The sequence below is a fragment of the Desarmillaria tabescens genome, assembly GCF_030435595.1.
Source record: "Desarmillaria tabescens strain CCBAS 213 chromosome Unknown EV420scaffold_14, whole genome shotgun sequence".
NCBI lineage: Eukaryota > Fungi > Basidiomycota > Agaricomycetes > Agaricales > Physalacriaceae > Desarmillaria > Desarmillaria tabescens.
Genome location: NW_026848313.1, coordinates 472,560 through 487,183, shown reverse-complemented (window position 1 = coordinate 487,183; position 14,624 = coordinate 472,560). Strand labels below are relative to the sequence as shown.

General features: G+C 49.5%; 5 protein-coding genes across 5 annotated transcripts; 4 read left to right on the top strand and 1 right to left on the bottom strand.

Moving 5' to 3' along the window:
* Window positions 1-479: 479 nt before the first annotated feature.
* On the top strand, window positions 480-5,992 carry EV420DRAFT_1536970 (uncharacterized protein). The gene is made up of 8 exons (XM_060472910.1): window positions 480-1,920; window positions 1,969-2,106; window positions 2,159-2,755; window positions 2,809-3,072; window positions 3,120-3,507; window positions 3,544-4,142; window positions 4,165-5,517; window positions 5,566-5,992. The coding sequence occupies exons 1-8, from the start codon at window positions 580-582 to the stop codon at window positions 5,818-5,820; spliced, it is 4,935 nt and encodes a 1,644-aa protein (XP_060331845.1). The 5' UTR covers window positions 480-579; the 3' UTR covers window positions 5,821-5,992.
* A 540-nt stretch (window positions 5,993-6,532) lies between these two features.
* Window positions 6,533-8,576, top strand: EV420DRAFT_1536967 (eukaryotic and archaeal DNA primase, large subunit-domain-containing protein). Its single transcript, XM_060472909.1, has 8 exons — window positions 6,533-6,726; window positions 6,783-7,040; window positions 7,087-7,207; window positions 7,264-7,374; window positions 7,424-7,561; window positions 7,611-7,877; window positions 7,933-8,087; window positions 8,138-8,576. Exons 1-8 carry the CDS (start codon window positions 6,626-6,628, stop codon window positions 8,469-8,471), a joined length of 1,485 nt encoding a protein of 494 aa, XP_060331844.1. The 5' UTR covers window positions 6,533-6,625; the 3' UTR covers window positions 8,472-8,576.
* Window positions 8,577-8,610: 34 nt separating this feature from the next.
* On the top strand, window positions 8,611-9,443 carry EV420DRAFT_1268941 (CDP-diacylglycerol-serine O-phosphatidyltransferase; the record flags this gene model as incomplete). The annotated part of the gene is made up of 3 exons (XM_060467469.1): window positions 8,611-8,723; window positions 8,783-9,008; window positions 9,057-9,443. 3 exons carry the CDS (start codon window positions 8,611-8,613, stop codon window positions 9,441-9,443), a joined length of 726 nt encoding a protein of 241 aa, XP_060331843.1.
* Window positions 9,444-9,636: 193 nt separating this feature from the next.
* On the top strand, window positions 9,637-10,912 carry EV420DRAFT_1268532 (Nse1 non-SMC component of SMC5-6 complex-domain-containing protein; the record flags this gene model as incomplete). The annotated part of the gene is made up of 6 exons (XM_060467450.1): window positions 9,637-9,751; window positions 9,805-9,953; window positions 10,008-10,085; window positions 10,136-10,290; window positions 10,341-10,443; window positions 10,502-10,912. 6 exons carry the CDS (start codon window positions 9,637-9,639, stop codon window positions 10,910-10,912), a joined length of 1,011 nt encoding a protein of 336 aa, XP_060331842.1.
* A 24-nt stretch (window positions 10,913-10,936) lies between these two features.
* EV420DRAFT_278671 (uncharacterized protein) lies at window positions 10,937-14,575 on the bottom strand. Its single transcript, XM_060481516.1, has 6 exons — window positions 13,933-14,575; window positions 12,460-13,878; window positions 12,163-12,410; window positions 11,790-12,105; window positions 11,633-11,734; window positions 10,937-11,580 (listed from the first exon to the last, which is right to left on the bottom strand). The coding sequence occupies exons 1-6, from the start codon at window positions 14,555-14,557 to the stop codon at window positions 11,030-11,032; spliced, it is 3,261 nt and encodes a 1,086-aa protein (XP_060331841.1). The 5' UTR covers window positions 14,558-14,575; the 3' UTR covers window positions 10,937-11,029.
* Between the last annotated feature and the right edge of the window lie 49 nt (window positions 14,576-14,624).

Here is a 14,624-nt window from a genome sequence, read left to right as displayed (position 1 = left end):
AATTGTCTCGACAGGAAGTCCTCGTTTTTTTTAACAGGTCTTCGCCAGCCTTTCCGCTGTCTACTGTCGATAATGAGTCAACATCGTGTAACAGAAGGCTTCTAAAGGGTGGTCGACTGCTGCGCTCGTTTTGAAACCGGCAGTCAGGCGCCAGGATTGTCGGGTTTTCTGGCCATCCGGGTGCCATTTCACTCTCGATTGGCGTTTCCTCTTCGTTTTTGTTGGTCGCTGTCGCTTTTTGCTCTTCGATAACGCTAGAACGAAGTAGGCTCACAGATGCCTGACGTGCTATACTGTACTTGACACCCTTGTAAAACACGTAGTAGAATGATGTACATATCGTTGCCCCAAAGAGGTTGCTCAGAAAAAACGTTTCAGACGTCGCCGGGACCGTTGCCCACTCGGGCCCTGTCCATCTGTGATCGGCTTGCTGGCTTGATGTCGCCTAAAGCGGGGTTCATTTGGGTTCGCCTCATGTCGATACCACCAACTTTGCTTTTTCCTCACTTTATCTTTGCCGACTCGTCTTTTTTTCGCAGGGGAAGCGGCAATCCAGTTCAAGACATCCAAGAGACTTGAATGAAGAGCTTCTTTCATCGCAAACATGTTCCAGAAATACCAGCGCCAAAGTCGACTGTGAAGAAGTCCGAACATCACAGGAGCTGGCTGCCAACCGGCGGCGATTCATCTCGTCAGAAAACCTCGAGGCAGCCGGAGCCTACCGACCTTAGGCAAAAAAACGCCCACGACGACGGCAAGCAACGCAGCAGTCGGCGACCATCTCCTCAGTCAATTCCCACCTTGCACCTATCTCATACCGCTGTAGTCAGGGAGACACCAGTCATCCAAGGTTCAGCTGCGTCACTCAGTTATCCTGCACCACCTCTCGTTGTCCAGCCTCACGCGTCACGCCCTCCAACGGCAAGTAATGCCGACCCTGCTTTTCTTAAGCCGTCAACCCCTGCACCGACAGCGCCGAGACAATCGTCTGCTACGCAAGGGTCTTCAAGACCCAGCGACCCAATGCCATCCTCGAACATTGAGGTCACCTGGCTGAATTCCAAGCCGATCAGGCAGAGCCATTCTCGCGTCAAGACTGTATCGAATCCCACGCATCCTGAGTTCTGGATACCTCCCAAGGACTCAGCCAAGTCTCTCACTGAGAAACCAACTGACAGACGCGGTCATTCACGCAGTCGGACTGATCCCGTGGGTGCAATTGTTCCTCCAAACACACTCTTAGGACCAGACGTTGGACATACTTCACATCGGAAACACCGAGAGAGGACTGGGGACCAAGAGAGGGAGAGAGGGAGGGAAGCAAAGAAAGTAAATGAGCCAGTAGAGGGTGGAATCCCGATAGCTGCATCAGCTCCCTCTCGGAAACATAGAGACAGAGAGAGCCGAGGGAGGGAGAGGGAAAGAGAGAGAGAACGAGAGAAAGACTCCAAGAAACCCTCAGAAACCCATGATCTGATAGGTTCATCTTCGCAGAGACCAAGGGAAAGGTCTGGCCATACAGACGACGAAGGTCAGAGGACACGCGACAAGCCAGAAAAAACCCGAGATCGAAAGAGGGAGGACGACGGGGATCGAGAGCGATTGAGAGAAAAAGAAGATAAGCGACGAGAAAGAATGTTGGAGACGGATAGACATTGGCACAGTGATTCGGAGTACAGGAAGGCTGAGAGTCCAAGACATCTCAATTCCGAAGTCCGGCAGTCTGAGAGAGAGAGAACACGTCCAAGAGTGCGCGATGCTAGCAGAGCAATACCACCAGAACCAGCACGGGAGATCGAGCACAAATTTCGCGGAGTCCCGGTGCCAACACGTTCTTATGAAGAAGGTGATAGCTCTGATAGCTCTAAGCCTCGACTGCTGGCACACAGGCACCGCCGACGTCGTGAAGATGTTACTTCGGTACGTTGCTCGGTATCCTCTTTGAGATTGTTCTGAATGTTTCTCTAGAAAATGCAGGTCCATGACATAGTTCCGTCAAGTTTGGGCCGCGAACCTCCCATTCGTCCTGTATCTCCTTCTACGCTTTTGTCGTTCCAAGTCACTCCTGGATCTCAGAGACCATCTCGTGATACGCCTCTCAAAAATGTAGGTGGTTTATCTCCATTTTCTCAGTATGCTGAAACTGAAGATAATGAAGATTCCAGTCAACCCCAGCGTCCTCAATGAGCGAAGGCCCCAGCACTCAGTTCTCCCCTCCATTGATAAGTTGCCAAATGCTCCCGACATCAACATTATACAAGCCTCCTCTGGTGTCGAAAAACCTACAGTAGCTGTCCCTGGGATGGCACGCACTCCAGAGGCATCGGGTACCCGTGAACTGCGAGATAAAACCGAAGTAGCTATCACTGTACCCGTATCCAGATCGACACCTCCCGAAAGGCCTGTACCGGAACAGCTACCTGCTCAAGTCTCGAGAACTGATGTTGTTGCATCTGCCCCTGTGCCCAGTGCACCTAGCACTCCTGTTTCTGTCTCTCAGCCCCATCCACCCATCCAATCATCGACACCTAAGCTCTTGTCCGGTCTTAGAGGTTTGGAACCAAACGTCCAACAAACCTTATCATATGCACCCATAACTTCATCGACGCAGTCGCAGCCCCCTGCCACAATGACTGCCGCCAGCGCTGGGACAGATTCAACTTCCCGGGTTTCCAAGTCTGCGCGCAGGTCAAGAAGCAAGGATTCCGTTATTGCAAGAAATGATCTTTCGCTGGCTTCGAATGAGAAAGACAAGGCAAGGGGTTTCCATTACCTCAGGTTGTGTAACTTTATGGCGACTTTATATAGGTTCTCCGTCTTGAACCCATATCTGGAATTCAAGATGGCCGGGCACAAGCAAGCTCTACGGCAGCGGCAGTACAAGCATTGCCAAGCACCTCGCAGTCGGGTGTCAGGGGGCTGTCGCCCAAGAATTCGCCCGTTGAGAAGCAAACCAGGGATATCAATCCATCTTCTGTAGCCGTCACTTCACAAGAACGCCAGATCAGCAACACCACCAACGATAGCCCTATTAAGCCCATATTTTCTTTAGGTGTTGATGAGTCGCATCAGGTGCGTCCAAGTCCAATATTATCGCCGCCGTTATTAATGGGGGTTAGAAACACAAACGATTGAACAGTATAGGCGCTGTTGATACAAGCCAGCATCAACAGCACTCTCCGGTTTACGTGAACAAAGAGAATTTCAGTGTTAATCGGGCTAATGTACCACCGGACGCGCGTATCGATGCCCGTATTCCTGGGGCGCCTAATATGAACATTGGGCTTTCTATACCACGTTCATCAACGTCAATGGGCATGAGACCACACAAAGCACCCGGCATTCCGATACCACTCGCTACCTCTACCCAAATTTCCTCTGGGAACTCCTCGAACGCCGCCATCGGTGCATCACTGCATCGCCCATCGACTGCCGTGGGGTATTCTCATACACAAACTTCACAGTCCTTTCGCCCTGACAACACGCGCCCTCCGGTATCTGAGTTTCGTCGGGATGCGCTGCTAAATTCCCAACCACAATAAGTTCGATCTCCTTCATGGATTTCTTCTGCTGTCAACCAAAGTGATAGCAACGCCCAGCGTCATTCTCCTTCAACCATTTCCGTGAATGATGTGGGTCGGATGAGGCATGATAGTTCCAATTCCGTGGTTAACGTAGTACCTGCTACCGAGAGACCTCCGTTTCCTATAGTAGAGACACCTCCAGTCCGCCCTACGCTCCAGCCAAGCAATTCTCCTTTCGTGCAGATATCTAGCACACCAAAACCTGCGACACCTACCCTACCAGTATCTTCGTTGCCGCAACACACGGCTTTGGGCGTGGATGTACTTCCCGCGATGACCGGTTGTCCACCTAATGGTGTCGAATTAGCTACAGGGGTTCCATCTGTCCCTGAAACAGCTTCGCGTGGCGTAGGTTTGTCTCGGTCGACTAGCAACTCTGCGCTAAAGTCAGAAATGAATGTATATGGTCTTCCCAATAGTTCCATACCCGCACCTTCTGCACGGCCCGACGTTACTGCCACAAGGGTGCCAGCTCGTGACACGCCAACACCTCGACCTGCATACCGACACCCACGTTTAGCCGAACTTTTGACTTCTACCCCCACCAAACAGGTCGAGGTTCGCACTGAGGAATTGCGAGGCGGGTGAAGTGGATGAAAAGAAGACATTATCAAAGCCATACACACCAGACCTTGCCGCCCAATTCCCTGTGCCTGTTCCGTCTTCACCAAAACCGCCAAGTCCTCCAACTAGGTCTATACAGCCTTCCTCCTCAAAATTGACGCCTCCGTCAATATCTGAGGTTCGAGCACTCGATCGGTTTACGCAGCGCTCTCCCCAACGTCAGAGCAACGACCGTGGCGACAATACTGTTTCTCAGCACACATTATCACGCTCTAATGACCCATCTACGTCGCGTCCATCCCATACCAAACTTGACGTTGTCTCTACAGCACCGACCTCAACGTATACACCCACGAATACAGTCAACCCTAGTACTCAATTTGCGGACTCGTCGAGAACGGGCAGGGGTGACCGGCACGCTACCCTAGAGAATCCATCAAACAGTAATGCGTCGAACAATATGATATGGAACCCCACAGCACAATCCGCCATGAGCCCCGCGTTACCCCATTCCTCTACGCGTTTACAAGAAAGGACAACGCTCCCCCAAGCTATACCAACCTCTGGGTCGTCTGCTGCGACTAGAACCTCTGCAAAGAGCTACACTTCATATAGTCAACGATATGGTGTATCGTCAACCTCCACTCCAATTGCCATCACTGTTCCCAATACCGTTTTACCTATGCCGTCCGTCACACAGACTCCTAGTCCTCTGTATCCTTCCTCTGCGCCGTCATCGCAGCACCATCCATCTGCATCGCTATCACCGCATCATGTATCGGCACCGTCCCATGCGAATACTAATCCTACTCCCCGTCCAAGTAGTTCTCGTCAAGAGTTCGGTTCGCGTTCAGTACATACTAGCTCCCAACCCCCTCCCGTGCCTGTCCATCCGAGTCCTGTCAGTCGGCATCCATCGCAAGATTCCATCCTCAATACGCCGTCGTCACTCGCACCATCTGTTTTGAAGCGAACACCGTCCCGTACATCACTTTCTGCGTCGATGAGTTCTCAATCCCATGAAAGCAAGAAGAAACGTTTTCTCGGCATGTTCAAATCTAAAACTCCCCAGCCACCACAATCGTCACAGCCCCCGCAGTACGAGTTTTGGAAACCTCCAGAACCCGACAGCTCACGTAAAAGTGAATCAAGGCCCGCTGAGCCCACGTCTGATCATCGCGGTAAGCCGTTGGCATCTAGAGTCAAGGTGCCGCCGCCCGTTTCTGTGCCCAGAAATGTTGCTATCTACGATGCGAGTGGGAAAAGTCCAACAAAGACCAACTTCTCCCCTTTTAAGGCCCTCGCGGCTGCATCCAAACGACATCGTACTGTATCAGCTGCATCGGCGGAGGCTGTCAATGGTACCGCAGTGCGTATAATTGCGCTTTTACGGGAGTCACCACTAATTCTTCGATAGCCAAATACAGTTGTGGGCTCTCCGACGGCATCCATGCATAGCCAGACGCCTCTGCAAGTTCCCCCCGCCCGAGATCCTATGGTTGCGACAAGGGAATGGCGCGAGCAAAATGCAGATAGTTATCGTAAGAGTGGCAAGAAAAATCGTCCGGGAGTGGTGTTTGAGTTGGACGAAGAACCAGCGGAAGATAGGCCGCGCCTGAGACAGATAAGATCTAGAGGGAGCCCCAGGAGCAGTCCAAAGCATCCAAGCTAGTGTCCGGGAGGTATGAGTACTGTAATTCATAATTTGTATATATAGTGAGGATCTATGTATTGTATAAACTACGCCTGTATTATTTAGCCAATATCGTTGTTATAACTAGTACCCCTGATAGATGTATATTTCTTGGAAAGCTAAATGATGAACACCTACAATCAAAGATCACCATATATGATAGGATGGGCGAAGTATGCTTTACGCGGAGCTCTCAGCTGAGGCACTAAAGAGTCATGATAGGACATTTACACCAAGCGGTGAAGCCAGTGAGCTGCACGGGACTGTCATGCAACTTTTTGCACTCTAGAGAGTAAAAACAACGATCAATTAGTTCTCAGATCGGTGTGTGTAGGAACGCGTACCAGAACAGAGAGACGGCCAAGCAACTTGATAGATAGTGCCATGTAGGGATGTATTAAACTTTACGATGCAGATAATGCAGCTTAGGCTGTCGAGGGCTGTCGTATGTTCATTCACTTGATTACCCGGAGGTCCTGGCCCCCCGCATCCGCAAGGTGCAAAGTCTTGGTAAATCCAAATGAGGAAAGAATACTTGCTGATTATTAGAACCAACAAATATCCTGCCGAGTGTTGTGAAGATAACCAAATAACGTATTCAGGTCCAGGTTCTGAGGTGGATTTGAAATTTGAAATTCGCCGAAGGTGTTGTGACAAACGCGTGACATATCGTGTGTGTGACATGGGTGACCTCTGGTGACTTTCAGCTCGCTTCCACTTTGTCTCCATCTCCCTTACTTTCTGTCGCTATCGATTTCTTTCCCACTGCAGCTGTGGACCAGATATGTGGAAAGCCAGAAACCAGCAAGCTAGTACCTCAGCAGCAGGAGACTCAAAGTACTTCAGCAGCCGTTCCGACCTTGTGTATCCTCACAGGCTCAACTTGTACGTTGGATTTGAAACCATATCGGAGCGACCAGTCTGGACTTATACTTTCTTAGCTACGACGCGCCTCCTCTTTTTGATGTGACTCTTGAAGAATTCGAAGGGTGTGCCCTCGATCGCCTGCGAATCCTCGCAGAAATCGAGTCGTCTGCGGCGCGTAACCGGTCATGGGAGGAGACCAAAACAGTGACCACGTCGCAATGTCTTAAATATCTGCCGCTCAATGCCACTTCAGCTGAGAAGGTGGACAGGGACTCAGAGAGACGGAAGGATCATCTAGGGCACTTTGTTTTGAGGCTTGCGTTCTGCCGATCGTACGTGTCGTGACTGTATTTTGTCTTTAAAGCTGACGCGTCGCAGGGAAGAGCTTCGACGACGGTTTGTCAAGGCAGAATCGACACTGTTCAAGATACGTTACGAAACTGATGACTCGAAGGAACGGCGAAATTTTTTGAACTCGCGAGATTTTCGTTGGATAGCAGTACGAATCCCTCTCCACCTTCTTTCTAGTTGTTCTGCTACTTAAGCATGATTTAGGTCGATGATTCTGAAAAAGCAATGTATAGAGAGCAGCTGAAGGCTGCTTATCAAGGACTCAAATCTGAGTCGGATAGGCAGTCTGCATTTGCGGCTGATACCTTTTATAAGGTACGGAACTTGGCTCTTCAAGTAGGGTACGAGGCTAACGTTTGTGAAGGTAAAATGGACGCGTGTTCCAGATTTGATCGAACGACGGAAGGTATTTCTAAAGGGCGGTTGGGCGTACGTCCCTGGACGCGAACTGGCCAGTATCGTGTTCCAAGAATTCGAAGTACAATTAAATAAGGCTTTGAATGTGCGCATCCCCATTACTCCATATCTTTTATTGTTCTGATAGGCTCCAGATAACCGCCAAATCCTTGCCGCGACTGGATGAAGATACGCGTCTGGTCCCAATATTGAATAACCTGTCACAGGGATTCTTGGCTGGTGTTGCATCAGATTGGAATGGAATGTCATCTGAGGCGACAGGCGACGGCATCACAGCCGACATGATTGACGATATGGCCAAGAAGCATTTCCCTTTGTGTATGCGTGTGATGCACTCGAATTTGATGAAAGATCACCATCTCAAACACTTTGGTCGACTTAATTATGGGCTCTTCTTGAAGGTACGTGTTTTCCTTGACACACTTTGACTTGTCTTTCATGTTCTCTCACGGCCAGGCTCTTGGAGTCACCATTGAAGAAGCTATCATTTTCTGGAGAAAATCATTTTTGGGGGGGAAGGTCACGGAGGACAGATTTAACAAGGAATACAAGTATAACATCCGGCATTCGTATGGCTTGGAGGGTAAACGAGCCAATTATCCTGCCAAAAAGTGAGTTCCTGTACGTTATTCTCCAGACCTTTCCTCAGGTCCTTGTATAGCTGCATGCAATTGCTGCAAGGGAACGATGAATACGGCTGTCCGTATCGGTACTTTGCGCCCGATAACCTACAAACCACTCTTCTGGCGGCATATGCGCCCCTGGGCCTGAAATCGACAGATCTCCCGGAGATCATGCATACCAAGAAGACAGAGCACTTTCACGTAGGATGCACGCGAGTTTTCGAAATCACGCACGGACATTGTGGGATCAAGAAAGGTGAAGGTGTAGGAGACGGCGAAAGTGTTACTCATCCAAATCAATATGCTGCGCGAAGCATAGAACTGGAGAAATCAAAGGTAGTCAAGTCAGAGGCTATGGATGTGGACAGCTAGATTAATTACTTACTATACCTATGGATTCCGCGTATTGTTTTCGCGACAGGTGACAGCCCTCACAGCCTCGTGGAACGGTGTGTTTGTACTTGTCTGTAATTGAAGTCTTCCTTCTTGCCTTCTACCTCCTCTTTGGAACATGAACCAACGAAAACCCAAGTCTACAAATGCTCATGTTGTTAATGAGGACAATGATGACTCTGATGTTCTTCAACGGTACCCAGACGTTGACGGTCACTTCTCCCTTGTCAGGTACATATATCTGCCCTTGACTTTCGAGCCATCCGTAATCTGACGATTTCTCTCAATAGGAATTTTCGCCTTGCGGACTTGGTGACAATAATGAATGGTGTTTGCGGATCGCTTTCGATATTCTCGTCAGCAAGATATCTCGTTACAAATGATCCAGACTACCTCTGGACTGCTCTTTGGTGTCCGTTAGCAGGCCTTATATTTGACTTCCTCGACGGGAAGGTAGCACGGTGGAGGAAATCAAGTAGTATGTTGGGGCAGGAGCTGGACAGCTTGGCTGACCTGGTATGTGGTTTGAAATTTTGGTCTTGTGCCTCCTCTCACCACACGTAGATCTCTTTTGGAGTCGCCCCTGCCCTGTTGGCATTCGTCGTTGGGCTACGAACGTACCTCGACACCGTCATCCTTACCGGCTTCATATGTTGTGGACTCGCTCGCCTTGCCCGTTTCAATGCGACCGTCGCACTTGTTCCAAAAGACAATTCAGGCAAGGCTAAATACTTTGAAGGTCTTCCTATCCCCTCATCGTTGGTCCTTGTGGGCACGCTGTCGTTCTGGGTCAAAAAGGGGTGGATAGAAGGTCAGGATGGGATTCCCTACGGAACTATTACTTTGTGGGGCAGTGAGGGGGGTCGAGGGGAGCTACATATGGTCAGCATAATTTTCGGGGCTTGGGCGGCAGCGATGGTCAGCAAGACGCTACGTGTTCCTAAACTTTGACGGTATACAGGACAAAGGTTTTCTTAGCACATTTTTTGAAAATCGGTATACGAATACATGCTCAGCGTCATTGAGAGTAATTGACTGCGATTTAGAGGCCCCGATTTGGATTTGAATGTGACATAATTGTCACACCGTGATTACCGACGCGTTTCTTTCTTACCTCCATCACGTCGACGCGTCTGAGTGCACCATGGTTTCTGCAGACGATGTTCAGCGAGTATTTCTTCAAGCGGTGCTCTCAAGAGGTGTTCTATCAGAGAATCTTGCAAAAATTCTCTGGGCGCGAAGTGTCCAAGTCGTCAAAGGTTATTGCATTTTATCACAGCCTCAGAAGCAGATGCTCACGCGTTCAATTTAGCTGTGGATGAGAATGTCAACATACAGTACACTGGATCAGACGCTTCTTGGGATGATTTTGTAGCAAAAGTAAACAAGTCACTCGACGCGCTGGATCTCGGCTTTCGCCTCGTGCAAGACGAATGGACTGGGAAGAGGATGTATGTCCTGGTATGAAGAAAACCATTTATTATCCTTGTTTCTTGATGCTTATAATTCAACCAGGCCAACTTGAAGGACGATGAGGTGGCTCAGTTGGCTACGGACTACACTGCCGGTGAAATCGCGTTCTTCAAGGCAGTCGTGAGTGTTCTCATTTCAGTTCCTAGCGACCTGCATTGACACGTTTTCAGGTCGAGCAAATCATGCTAGCGCCGCATGAAGCTTATTCAGTGTCATCTCTCGCTGCGCTCCGGGAAGTTAGTCAAGTCAAACCAACTATGTCCAAGTCCCAGGCAGAAGATGTATTGACTAGCTTTGTCGCCAACGGGTGGCTGCTTAAGAGCAAGTGAGCCGCATCTTTCGTTGTCTCCGCGTCCTATTGACTGTCATCGCTAGGCGGGGGAGGTATTCTCTTTCCGTGCGCACACAGCTGGAGCTCCAGCCATATCTGAAAAACACATATCCCGATGATATTTTGGAATGTACTATCTGTCAGGAGGTATCCCTGTTTTGTTTTTCCTCCATCGTTTCCAATTCAACTCAATCGGGATTTCTAGATGGTCACCAAGGGCTTTGCTTGCCACACACCGAATTGCAAAGTTCGGGTGCATAAACACTGTTTCATACAAACACGGAAGCATCGCAGTTCATGTCCTGCATGCAACATTGACTGGCCGCGGAATGCCGACAAACCACTCTTGTTTGTCGGTGAAGGTGCAGCTAGAGAGGGTGACGATCACCGGAGAAGGGCGAAGCATACCCCAGCACAAAGCGACGATGATAGTGATGAAGATGAAGACATGGATGCTTCACAGGAGCAATCTCAGTCCCAACCAAAACGTAGCCAGAGGACAAGGAAAGGAAAGGCCGTCAGATTGGAACAGGATGACGATGACGTGAAAGATGAAGACAATGAAGATGATGATGAAAGTCCTAAAAAGAGCCAACCGTCGAGACGCTGGCTCTAGGAAGTAGTTAACTTTTCGTGCATTGATAAATGTGCTTTGTATGGTACGGCGTATTTAAGTATGGTGTTTCTAGTGATATCATGATAGACGTCAAATAATCCGATACAATACTCCTAATTAATCACTCCCCGTACTTCCAGATGACTTTGAAAGAGCGTTAGTAGGAAGAACTCTGCCATCCTCCTCCACGAAGTTGGCGGGATCAGTGAAGCCAAAGCGGCCCTTGCCCCATATCTGCCGTCGCTTGCGATCTCGCCGTCCTTCTCCAAATTCTTCATTCCACTTGCGTAGAGCTGCCAGCGTCCCTGTGGCTTCAGAAGAAGATGGCGTAATCTCCTTGAGGGCCTTGGCAAAATGGCGATAAGATAACGTCCGTATGATAGTCTCCTCTCCTGCAGGTATGGTCTCTGCCGACTCCAACTTGCTCTCCTCACTCTCCGGATTGTTGGTCTCTGCAGGCTCTGAACCGCTCTCCTCAAATGCTAATGCCGATGTTTCTTGAGGATCAGATTTCTTTCTCCGCTTAACCTTTGATGTAGTCGTTTCAGCCAACTTTACGTCAACTGGAGCACCTGAATTGTCGACTGGTTGGTCAGCTTTCGCTGATACCAACCACGGCAATTCAACGTGCTCCTTGACAGCGTCGACAGCGGCAGAAACACATAAATCTGGGCGAATGTTTAACTTACAAAATAAAAATAAAAACGATGGACGACGAACGCTTCAAGTCAGATCCAGAAAAACTCTCCGTTCGTTTCGCCAGATCCTTGATGTCAACATCAGGATCTAGCGTCTCGTGTCTCAGCAAGATTTTTAGTATCTCTGTAAGAGTATAAGCGTATTGGTAGGACGATCGAATTTTTGGTAAGCCACAAACCTTCCCGCTCCTTTTCACCTGGCAGGTCCACGAGCAAACGACGCGGTAGACGGCGTAAAACGGCGTCATCTAAATCAAACGGACGGTTTGTAGCACCGATAACAATAACGTTAGAGTCCTTCAACGTTTTCAAACCATCCATTTCCTGCATGAACTCCGTTATAACGCCACGGTAAGCGATAGAACTGCCGCTATCTCGACCTGACGAACGAGCGCCGAGAAGAGCATCAATTTCGTCTAGGAAAACAACACAAGGTGACAGCTTTCGAGCAAGGGAGAAAACAGCCCTGACAAGTTTCTCGCCTTCTCCAACGTACTAGGTGCCAAAAATGGTGAGAGACATTGAAGATACAAGGGTGGGAGACATAGTTACCATGTCCATGACATCCGAAGGCGATATAGCCATCATGCGGCAACCAGCTTCCTTGGCTAGCGCTCGAACAACAAGAGTCTTACCCGTTCCCGGAGGTCCAAATAGCAGACAGCCAGTGATGGTATGCTCTTTCAAGATGCCTTGCTGGAAGGCTTCCGGGTGCAGTAATGGAAGAGACACAATAGTCCGTACAGAGTCGATTGTATTTGTCGGAAGGTGAACCTGGCTGAAAGTTGTAGGCATTGCAGCTAAAAGAAGTCAGACATGGGTGAAGATAGTAATATAGTGTACATTTACCTGTATTGACAATGCATGGTAACAAACGCTGTTCATGTCCATCAAGATCAGGATCGTTTTTCAGCCTATCCACCACTTCGTCGATGGACTCTGGCTTCTCCTCTTGATCTGGTTCGTCTTCATCCTCATCTTGGTCATTTTTCGTTCGGGTAACGGGAAGGGCGTCTTTCATCCAAGATTTCCGGAGATTCCTGGACAGCCGGTGACCAGACCAAGCACGGGCAACTGCGTCCCAGGAGACGGATGTAGGCTCCAGTGATGGTCTCTCGCTCTGAGCGGCTGCTGAACGGTCAGCTACGACGCTTCCAACAGCACGGTCAGCAATATGCCGGACAGTCATCCATAACTCCACCCGTTTTCCCCAGTCATCCCACATTTGTTCGTGATCAATCATAGACTCCAGATCAGATTTTTCTGCGTCCACCTTATTGTCTTCGTCCTCGTTTTTCTCTGTCTCTCTTAGTAGGTGACTCTCAGCCCCTTCAGCATCCAGAGCGCCACCTATGGCTCCTATCGCCATGCGTATCGTCAATTCGTTGATCTCCCTTCTCCGCGCTATTCGGCAATCCCGTTCGTCTGGAATTGAACGAACACTGGGAACGAGGATCGAAGTCCGGAAAAATGGCGATCTGGTGTCCGCAGAGTCTGAATTGCTTCGGTTTGACAGGGGCTGAAGACCGGGTAAAGGTATTGACATGTTACCCCCAAGAACGATGACCTCAGGTCTCTTCGAATCCGAGTCATTGTTATCTTCATTGACCAATGTTGGAAGTTCTTCGAGAATAGAAGCGTCACCTTTTTCCCATTTTTTCAGTCGTCGGCGCAGTCGAGCCTCCCTAGCCTTGTCTGCGACTTCATCCTCACTCCAATCTGTCCGACCGGGTTTGGGGGCAGAGGTCACCAACGAGGCAGAAGGGTTGCGGTTCATTAGTAGACTCAGAATATTTGGGCTTGGAGAGGAAGGTGGCACAAGGACTTCAGGAGGTGTTATTGGTGGTGTGATACCGAATATGATAGTCATCGGGTTGCATATAGGTGATGAAGGGGATGATATTGGACCGCGTCTACGTTGACGGACAGCAGTTAGAAGAGGACGGTACCAAGTAGATGAAGTCGGTGCCAATGTGGGGAAATCGCGAACATAAATGATTCGAGGGGTGGAAGTAGGCTGGTCGGAAGGTATGTTTACGAGGGCATCGAAGAACATCTTTGTTTTGTTCGGCGGGATGGTTTTTGAACTGGACACTACCGCTGAGCCCCGAGCACTGGAAGGAGACATGAGTGTAACCGTCATTTGCCCAGACGAAAATGGGCCAGCGTCGTCGTCGTCTTCTTCCTCGGCCATAGTAGGACGGGAAGATGATGCCATTGAAGCACGAAAGTGTAGCGGATTCTTCGGTAACTGAAGAAAGTTTGCAGCTTTTCAAGAGATTCCGGTTATTCTGGAAGGGAATCTGAAAGCACAGTACGCACCTTTGCCAAAGTCGCCCCATTCTCCTGCTGCGAGCTGTACTGCATCAAGAACAACGACTTCAGAACCAGTCCTACGTGCTAGTTCCTTCACGGTGGCATCGACCACATAGTCACCTCCTTCTATTGGACAATAAAGTGCAAGGGTAGGTTCCGTGGGTGGTCCTTGAGGAGATGCATATACAGCACGATTCTGTGTTTGTGGATGAAGGGTGATATGCAGATTATTCAGAGCCTCCTCTAGGATTTCTGGGGGAGGTAAACAAGCTGCATTCATAGATTCACCATCTGGCAGCTCTGTTGGGGTCCATAAAATATCCAAGCCTGGTGGAAGGTCAACGGATTCGATGGGTGGTGCGGGTGCCGCGGTGCTGCTGTTAGTTTTACGTCTAGATGGTCGCTCTGGTTTTTCTGGAGGCGGAGGGTCTTGGGATGGATTCTTTGGAGGTTCCTGCAGCGATGAAGGTTCTCCGGGTGATGAAGATGAAGATACCAGTCGAGTGCCGGTATTTTGACGTGGAGTCCGTTCTTTCGCGTAGGACCGGGCAAATCGAGTAGAGGATAAATGAAGGCCCTTGACAGTCCTAATGAGAGACCTGGACCTTGGAAGGAGCGATTGGGGCTGCATTCACGCCGACAGCCGGAGGGGAACACAACAAGATCTCGCTGACTTAAAACTTCAAATTTTGAAAGCG

Bases quoted from the DNA above. Each gene is read 5' to 3' on its own strand.
- EV420DRAFT_1536967 (XM_060472909.1), top strand. From the start codon at position 6,626: ATGTGGAAAGCCAGAAACCAGCAAGCTAGTACCTCAGCAGCAGGAGAC. The intron at 7,562-7,610 runs GTGCGCATCCCC...GATAGGCTCCAG, and splicing joins AATTAAATAAGGCTTTGAAT to ATAACCGCCAAATCCTTGCC. The intron at 7,878-7,932 runs GTACGTGTTTTC...TCTCACGGCCAG, and splicing joins ATTATGGGCTCTTCTTGAAG to GCTCTTGGAGTCACCATTGA.
- EV420DRAFT_1536970 (XM_060472910.1), top strand. From the start codon at position 580: ATGAAGAGCTTCTTTCATCGCAAACATGTTCCAGAAATACCAGCGCCA. The intron at 2,107-2,158 runs GTAGGTGGTTTA...AAGATAATGAAG, and splicing joins GTGATACGCCTCTCAAAAAT to ATTCCAGTCAACCCCAGCGT. The intron at 5,518-5,565 runs GTGCGTATAATT...ATTCTTCGATAG, and splicing joins AGGCTGTCAATGGTACCGCA to CCAAATACAGTTGTGGGCTC.
- EV420DRAFT_278671 (XM_060481516.1), bottom strand. From the start codon at position 14,557: ATGCAGCCCCAATCGCTCCTTCCAAGGTCCAGGTCTCTCATTAGGACT. The intron at 12,411-12,459 runs GTAAATGTACAC...GACTTCTTTTAG, and splicing joins ACCATGCATTGTCAATACAG to CTGCAATGCCTACAACTTTC. The intron at 11,735-11,789 runs GTTTGTGGCTTA...ATACTCTTACAG, and splicing joins AGGTGAAAAGGAGCGGGAAG to AGATACTAAAAATCTTGCTG.